Source organism: Dermacentor albipictus, chromosome 2 (genome assembly GCF_038994185.2).
Source record: "Dermacentor albipictus isolate Rhodes 1998 colony chromosome 2, USDA_Dalb.pri_finalv2, whole genome shotgun sequence".
Taxonomy (NCBI): domain Eukaryota; kingdom Metazoa; phylum Arthropoda; class Arachnida; order Ixodida; family Ixodidae; genus Dermacentor; species Dermacentor albipictus.
Genome location: NC_091822.1, coordinates 92,902,870 through 92,912,230, shown reverse-complemented (window position 1 = coordinate 92,912,230; position 9,361 = coordinate 92,902,870). Strand labels below are relative to the sequence as shown.

The 9,361-nt window shown below is 47.0% G+C and overlaps 1 protein-coding gene across 1 annotated transcript in view; it reads left to right on the top strand.

Annotated features, from left to right (window-relative positions):
- The first annotated feature begins 285 nt into the window (after positions 1-285).
- The window catches only part of LOC135902756 (neprilysin-1-like), a 63,898-nt gene continuing 54,822 nt past the window's right edge, over positions 286-9,361 (top strand). Inside the window, exons 1-2 of the mRNA XM_065432977.1 lie at positions 286-407; positions 1,710-1,849. Coding sequence (XP_065289049.1) covers positions 1,809-1,849 — 41 coding nt within the window. The 5' untranslated portion in view covers positions 286-407; positions 1,710-1,808. The remainder of the gene's footprint in view (positions 408-1,709; positions 1,850-9,361) is intronic.

The window sequence follows — 9,361 nt, the reverse complement described above, 5'->3', positions numbered from 1 at the left end:
AACAAAAGGAAAGGAAAGAAAGCAGGTATGCGCCCAGGGTGCTAATAAACGAAATTTTATTCGCGTAGGTAAATCTCCAACAGATCGCATGGCAACAAAATGCCACCGTGGAACTAGAGTCATCTTCTAGACCTAGATTGTGATAATGAAACGAACAATGTATGCGTACCTTGCATCACAATCGCAGTTTACGGTGGAATAATTGCCTCACGATTTCTGGCTTATCTTTCATTGCAGGTACTTGCCATAGGTAAACAGATATCATCATCATCAATCTAGCAAGCCTGCATTTGACAGCCACGTCAGAGGCTCAACCATCTTCTGGTGCTCCAGACCCGGCGCCGCCGACATTTTTATGTCTTTACCTTCGACTCGAAGGTTTCCTTGACACCCCGGGCCCATCCAAGGTGATGTTATCCATGACTTTTCTCACTCCTTTTTCTGAGGTCCGCTTCCATTGTGCTAGTCTTGTAATGGATTTAAAGTACTGTTGCATCGATGCTCGTGGCACATCATTTATTATAGTATAGTATTAGAAAACTTTAATCTGGTCCTTCGGAACGTGCGGCAGCACGTAGCGGGCCGTTCCCACCTCGGTACAGAAAGTACGAGCGTCTCTGCTACCTCGCGGGCCCAATGGACAGCCCATAGCTGTGCTTCAAGATCGGGGCTGTATAGGGCAGCCTCCCATTTTGCCGACGTGACGCCGTCGCCATCGCGTAACGCGGGGCACCGCCAGAGCATACGTTGCAAGTTAGCTACGTCTGAGCATAGCTAGCAATTATTGGTCGATTGTATCTCTGGACAGATTCTTTGTAACAGTGCGACGTTAGGGTGTGCCCCGACCTGTGGTCTGCCGAGTTTCCTATGTGGCATGTGATATCGCCTACGTCGTATGTAAACGTATTTAGTAAGTTCGTTATATGAGATGGGAGGGTCCCGATTGTCCTTAACCTCAGCCCCGCGCTACCCGGTAGCTACGTGGTCGACGACTCCTCGCGCAGCTCAATGGGCCGACTCGTTCAGGCTTAGTGGGGCACCCTCGATCGGCCCCATATATCGCGGAGAACCAGATAAGCGTGTGCTGCTTGATCTCCTTGTCCAGCAGAATATGCAGGCCCGGATCTGGAAAGTTCCCTAGGCGAACGCGCCGACGGCCGTCCTCGGGTCGCTCTAGATCGTGCTCCTTCTGTCTCCCAGTAGGGTCAGAGCTACCGCCACCTGCTCCGCCACATCAGCCGACTTCGTTCAAACCGTCGTAGAGTACGTGACGTTCCCATCGTGATCGATGCCCACGCCTAAGAACGCAGTCCCGTCAGGGTACCTGGCAACATCGACAACTCAGAAATCCCGAGCCCGTTTGTGAGCCTCGAGCAGGAGAGCCTTGGCCCTACCTTGTCTCGGACACGCGTTGTGTACAGGATGAACGTTGCGTAGAATTGAAGCGACGACAATGCGTTTCCGTTGTTCCTGAGGGAGACCGCAAAAGAATTCTGTCTGATAGAATTGGCGCTATCCCGCGTGGTGTTGAGCAGAGATTCCAGTTTCGTAATTTACAAATGCGATGAAGCCTATGAGTGCATCCTGGTGCGTAAATATTGAGTGAGTGGTCCTGAGGTGCGATCGGGCCTCAGCGGATGTTTGTCAACACGATAAAAAAGGCTTTACTGTATGAGAACTCTAGCGCACGTCTTCTTCATTATTCGCAGGCGTTTCGCTTCCCGGTGCGTATTTTCCTACAGAAACCCTTGTCGTCTGCATACGGCAGACCTGACACTGACACACCCCGAGGGACTGAGGAGAGCCTGATGGACCAGGAGGGCCTGATGGACTGGCGCACGCCTTTACGGTTGGTGCAAATAAATATGTATTCATCTTACCGGTGTACTTGTGCGTAGGACTAAGGCGCTGAATGCAGGCTTCACTGATGGGTTCCCTTAATTTGCACTATGTGCGATTAACCATTGCACCTTTACGAAGATGAGAGTTAAGTGCGATGGCATGACGTGGTCTGAAGGAGCAATACGTATCGGCCAACACAGTCAGATGCGACAACTACAAGGCTGCGACTGATTAGGGATTACTGCAATAAAGTAAAAGGGCGATCAGTAGTGTTCAAGCTGCATCACGGCAATGCACTGAACTAGCCTTGAAAAAAGAGCGACCATGCGATTATACAGTGCCTTCCTGGATTTGGCACAAGCAGTGGTTAAATGACTGCGCTGGCGCTTGGGGTACATTTGAAAATATCAGTTTACTAAGCGGCCTCTGCCAGATTTTGATAATGTTTTATCTTGCTTTCAGTCGACTGAATCAAGTGCGAAAGGAACAGTTATCTACCTAATTGCACGTGAGCTTAATGTACAGATCTGAGAAGCTTATTCACAAAACCGATGACGAATTTACGTCACTGAAAGGATGGTTCCTTCCTCCAGTAGCTGATATTTTTTATCGATTACCACATGTAGGAGTGTTTTTCGGTAACGTACAAGCTGTTTACTATCAATTCAGAGCGAAGTGATAAGCGTAGCATTTCTACGCCGTTTTCTGCCACAGTACCGGTATCAAGGTAACAGCGAGCGCTAGGCCTTAAATTTGCCGTCTTTGCTGAAAAAGTTCCCATGATGTTTTTTTTTTTATTCTTTGTCCTTTTCACAAATTGGCTATTTTGCAAAAGAAATAAAAATGAAAAATACTGTGGCCGCAGTAGCTAAAGCAAGAGCCGCAACAACAGATCAGACTGTTCATACGGCAACCTAGGCCGTATCGGAAAGAACAGGTGAAGCATTCTCGGTATTTATAGTGCACGCTATCGGTGACGTCATGTGCGCGCATACATATCGAGAAAGTAACAACATATGGTTGATCCATGGATATTTAACACCGCACTCCCTCGCTGTATTTTTTAAGCGTTTGTAGCAATCAATATTCTGCCTCACAATCTGCTCGCATCCCTCTCTCTCTCGTCGCATTTTTTTTTGTAGAGAATTTTACAGAATTTCCGAGTCGTTCAGCGTTCCCATTCGATGCCGAGTGACTTCTAGTATTAGGCGCGCCATTGTTCCAATGAAAGGCACTGAAAGCAGCCGCCGTGAACAACAGACCATTGTAGCTCACAAGTTTCTTGGGAGGCCATACGCTGCAGAAACACTTGGTAGTTTTCATTATTTTTCGCCATCATCATTATTGTCATTACGCTAACTTATAATTTATAACGGGCCTCTATCAACGCAACAAGGCACTGGTTGCCTGAGAAGGGCAAGTCCAGTTGTATTCACTGCCAGCTGTGGCTCGATTAACTAGAATGTCAGTAAATACACCTTCCCTGAAGCGTCTTTTGTAAACCCACAACTTCTACATCGCTGAACAAGAGGCTGAACTTTTGCCGCGGCCACCAGATATGGGAGCTTGAAATTTACTTGCCAACGATTGGCTGGGCCAAATGACATCACAATTACGGCATGCCGGCATTCATGGCCAATTTTTCCCCCGGTGGCGGACGGCGTAAAAGTGAATTACACGCATACCGGGGGCGGTGACCTCAAGTTTCGCATGTTTCGTTATCCCTGCTCCTTTCTCTAGCAGGCTTTTTTCTGATGGCCTATCATAGCCTTCTCTTCGTCCGATCCCACTTCGTCTGCCTCCGTCTTTATTTCACACACCGCTATTTCCGATGGATTCGAAGTTTCCCATGGCAGTATTTTTTAGCGAAAGCGGCAATTACCGCCAAAGACGACATACGCAACACTCAACAATACCCTGATCCCGCATGAGCAGCTGAGCCGTGCCGCCTTCAGCAAACTCAGAAGAAACAGGTAGAACTAAAATGTATCCCTGCTGGGTCTAGGGCGCGCTGGTGTGTAAACATGGATTACATTTTTGAACAAGCAGACAGGCACGAAAGGTAGACATACACACGACGAGGGGCATTCTGTCGTCTATCTCTACGTTTATCCCGCTCTCCATAGGCTATTATCTTATCCGAGAAACCGATAGAGTTTCAAACTGAGAAAATGGATAGGAAAATCAATTTCGTTGTTTTTACGCAGCAATATTTACTTTATTGTATTATTACATTAGTTGCAAAAGCATTGCGAATGTAAAGAAAATTTGTGTGTTGTAGTTGGTGCTTTTGTACCACATAGATTTTGTTTACGCGACCGTCCGACTCCAGGGCGGTGCTGAAGAATTCGAAAACGTAACTACTGGTATTGGTGCAAAAGGCACTGCGCGTTCTCGCGTAAGCTTTCGGACTAAATAACACCATTCTCCCACGTGACACACGGCTCATTTATGAGCAGTTAAGGTTGTTGAACGGTGTGGGGGGACATTGCAATATGTCACGTACGCACACTGTCCGGCGCTTCAGTGTGCAGTAGAGCACCTAAAGAAATATTCTGTGCGCATTCCCTTCTGCATTTAATCACGAAATAAAGGCATATGATGAACAACAGAAAAGTACGTAGTCTTAAACATGTATTGGGCTTGGCAACAGCAAGAGCGAGACGGTGCGAGTGATACAAGAAGGGCTGGCTTTTCGCCACGCCCAGTGGTATTCACATACAGCTAACAGACGCTCATCACTGTATTCTTTCTGCCGTAATCGCCCGTGCTAGCTTGCAATGCACAGGCATGCTAGCTATAAGCATGATTAGAATAATTACGAAGGCATGGCCTTATACTTACGCGAATCTTCTTGAGAGGCAAGTTCGACGGCCCCTCACGCGAAACTGCAATGCGTTGTATATGCATGAAATTGCGTTATTTGGGAAGAGAAGATATCTCGATTTTAATATATGGTGATGTAAATGAATGTAAGATTTATAGGCGATACGGAACAATTGAAACAAGACAAAAAATAAAATTGATCGATCTGAATTTTCATAAAGATAATAGAGCTCCATGAAAAATCATGAGCCGTTCCACTCTGTGAATACGGATGACCAGCGAACCTGTTTAGCAGACGACAAAGGGGGGACAAATAATTTTGGACAAGAGTACGAACATAATTATGGTCCTGATCTGTGGTCATCGTGACGGCATAGGTACACACAAACTTAGGCGTGTCACCACTGCATTAAATGTGTTCGTCAAGTAAAACAGTTAAAGGCTCATGTCCCTTCAAGCAACGGCTCATTCCCCGTAAATGCGGCCTCCCCATTATGACGACCGAAGCGAAGTGAAATTCTACGCTAGAAGGACGAACGGCATCGGACCGGCCACTTGCGGGCGAAGCACCGCGTTAACTCCTCCAACACACGTCGCCGCTTCTCGTCATCCCTCATGGCAGCGATCGTAGTGAGGTGGTTATCGCATCATAGTCTGATACAGGTGTTGTAAGTAGGGTCGAAATGACAATCAAGTAATTCTCTTTGGAGCTTCGCACTCTTCAACTCATCCACGTTCTTTCCTTGACCCTTAGAGGGACACAAAAGGTTACTATTAAGTCAACGTGGACTGTTCAAATACCATCACAGAAACCTCGAAACGGTTGTTTCGTGCCAAGGAGAGACTTATTTTAAGAGAAAATGCGTTCTGAAGCGTCCGCGTACCTCTAGCGCAGTTCAAATCGCCCGCCCTCCGATCGAGGAGTACTGACATCATGGTCTCATAGTGACGTTGCGCCATCGGTGAGTAGAACGGCGTCCGCAGACGGCGCTACGGCTTTTCTGCGCAAAACGCAAACGCGCGGCCAGAAACAGAGCCAAGACAGAGCCGACAGCAGAGCGAAAGCGGGAGTATGGTGGCTAGTGGAATGAGAAACGAATTACGTCCCACGGCACACGGAGAGTCAGTTTTCGTTAAACTATACGCTGCGGCGAGCTCGCAGCGTGGTCGGCGTGGTCTGTGAGAAGTGACGAGCCTTTTGGCACTCGCAACAGGGCATAAAAAAGTGCGAATCGGCGCAAAACTCGGCCTGGAAACGTGCTTCGCCACAGCCAGGGCTCAATACCACCCAAGCTGGCACGACCCAGGTGTCGCTTCCCGCACCGCCACCAGGCGCCGCTACTATACCTCAAACTCCAGCGCAAGACGCCTATAAGCTGGTACTTCATTCTATGACGCAAACTTCGACGCTCGTCGCAATGGACCCTGACAGCGACAGATTGGCTCGCGATGGTGGGCTCAACTTCAGCGATTTGAGCCCCGACGAGCGCGACCTGCTGCTGAGGGCTCGCACTGCCGGCGTCGTTGCGTACTACGACGGCGGCCTCGACACCGGCTCTCCGGAGCGGGAAAGCAACAAGGGCTTCCCACGACATCACATGGACGCGGCATTCTCGCTGCTTGTTCCAAATGAAAGTTTCGCGGGCCAGCAGAACCCTCACAGCACGACGCGATAACGAAAGTACTGAAACTCCAAAGCGTGCGCGGCGCAGAGTCGAGCGAAAACGAAACCTTTCGAACACCCATATTACTGAAGGGTAACGTCAAAATGTTATTTTTTCTTAGAATCGAATAGACGTAGACAAGTAGCATTTTTTTCCCTCGTATAATCGAATGAAATGATATTTTAATACAAGTAGTTGAGTATTAGTAACACAAATTATGAGGAGTCCTTTCGTCATCGGGCTAGTACCGGAATGTCGCTGGGGGGTCTCAAATCGTGTCATGCATTTACCTCAATTTCTCGGTTACTAAAGCTCTGTTCGCGATTATATTGACGCCTTAGACGTTCTAGAACATTGCTCTACCACTTTAACTTGAGTTTCTGATAACCTTTAGTGTCCCTTTAAGGCGCTTCCAGTCATTCTCTGTCTCATGGTACGCTTCGTCGGTTTTCGCTAGTCGCATACGTGCCGGCTCGCGGGCATGCTCGTTGGCCAGCGCCCTGGTGCCCCTGCTCCCTCCGTCGCTCCTAATACGCGCGCTCTTCTGCATTCCTGACGATGCACGCTCTACCCTTTGAACGGGCACAACGAAACTGAGATTAGCTACGTCGTTCACCTATAGAGCCGTACGGTCAGCCGCACTCGTAAGAGTTATTGGTGAGGATGATAGAATCTGCACAAGGGATCCAGCTGTGAAGGAAGATGACGAATGCGCTAGTGGCACGAGTGCGTTATTGCGGTTGCACCGAGTGGCGTCAACGAATAAGACGACGTTTAAGCCATTGCAAATGATGATAATTTCAGCTCGCACACACCCCGGATCTGAGTCATATACAACTTCGCTGTAAAAAATGCATAGGGAAGCCTATAGTAGGGGTTTGCCACCCCAAACTTCAGGGCGGGCCAACTTGAAATTTGGTGTTGGGAGATTTAAATTCGAAGGTGGACGAACATGAAATTTAGGGGCGGGCCAAGTGAAGTGTTGGGGTGGGCCAACTTAAATTTGTGGCTGGGCCAAGTTGAAGATTTGGCGGTGGACCAAATAAAATTTGCGGGTAAGCCAAGCTGAATTTGGTGGTGAGCTAACTAGAAATTTAGAGGTAGGCCAACCAATACTTGAAAGTGAGCCAACTTGAAATTTAGGGGCATTCCAACTTAAATTTGGGTGTGGGCCAACTTAAATTTAGAGGCGAGCCAATTGAAATTGGGGGCTCTGCTTAGTCACGTTTAGACAACTCCAGTGTAGGCTCTGCATATATTTCTTTAAATGAGCGTAGCTCTGCACAATCATACTCATTGCTCTCAACACGGACGCAATTGACATCTCGTTTTCCAACTTTGTGGAAATGTATGGCAGCGAGAACCATGTGTTGATGTGTGGCAAGCTAGTCCCAATTCTTTCTTTGGATGATGGTACATGTATACCTTAGCTTACGTCAGCCACCCCTTGGTTTGCTCGAGTACGATTTCTAGCGCTCTTTAACATTACAGCCCTTGGTCCTAGTTCAGAGTGCTGCACGATAATTACAGCCATCTTGTGTATGCATATACCATAGCTGTTCATCAAGTCAAGGTACCCTCTCAATGACGCTATGTTCTTTAGTCCAGGAGGGTGTTTTATCACTTCAACTTCCGAATCACACGGATGTTTCCGATATGAGTCCAAACATTGGCACAATAAGAAAAATACGCTAAAAAGAAGATTCATTTTATTTCTTTATTTAACACCCGTCTTTCAAAACTCTAGTAGCAAGATCTTTACGCTCTGGAACCACTCGTAAAATGAGACTCTAGTAGTCAATACAACGTCCAAGTAGCAAACTACTAGATCTTGACCCTTGAATATATCGTCCATCCCTGCCCGGAACAATTTGTCATCTGTGACTCCTTGGAACGATGAACGACGAGCGCTTGTCACATCAAAGGCTAGCCGCATGTGCATAAAGAGTAGTACGTATGTATTAACAGCAACAAGTGACTCTGTGTCAGCTCTTGAGCTTCCGCATCTTATATGCAAGTGATATTTTCTGTGATTTGCAAGGCACTTGAGTACTATCTCGTTCTAACACGAGCTTGATGTCACAGGTCTTAAATAAGCCAAGCGCTTGATAGAAATATGAGATAGCGTTCAAGCAAAACTGCCGCACTATCTTTGCGTATATGATTATTGGTTTTAGCAATCACTCATGATACCTTCGCATGCGGACCGTTATGTTAAACTGGAGCCATCAGTTCTTTTTCGTACGGTAACTATAAAAATTCAAACAGCGCATAAACGACGGGACCAGAATGAGGAGGAGACAAACACTGCGCTGAACTTACAACTGATTTATTTGAAGCAGGAAATCGAACATTTATACGTACAAAACTGGGCACGCATGCGCCCGGTCAATACATCAATGATCACATACAAACAGCAAACATTCGCACGCGTTGTACCTGCCCAGTAATCTACCCTTTTTGCAGCAATGCCATTTCTTTAACCGACAAGATTAAAGATGTTTTAAAGAAGTTGCGTTAGCAAAACATCTTTAATCTTGTCGGTTAAAGAAATGGCATTGCTGCAAAAAGGGTAGATTACTGGGCAGGTACAACGCGTGCGAATGTTTGCTGTTTGTATGTGATCATTGATGTATTGACCGGGCGCATGCGTGCCCAGTTTTGTACGTATAAATGTTCGATTTCCTGCTTCAAATAAATCAGTTGTAAGTTCAGCGCAGTGTTTGTCTCCTCCTCATTCTGGTCCCGTCGTTTATGCGCTGTTTGAATTTTTATAGTTACCATGCAACACCAACTCGCCCAATCCGCTGCCCTTCTGCTTTTTCGTACCTCTGAGCGGAAAACCACCGTACCTATTCAATTTCAAATGGCAGGCTCCTATGTATATACTCCACCAGTACCACTTGTGCAGGCTCTCTGGTGCTCTCAACATACAAGCTCCACCGTCTATATACAAGCGAACACTTTTCTAATGCCCTGATCATTATTCGCACAATTAAATACAACTACATTTTATTATCACTGTCTTC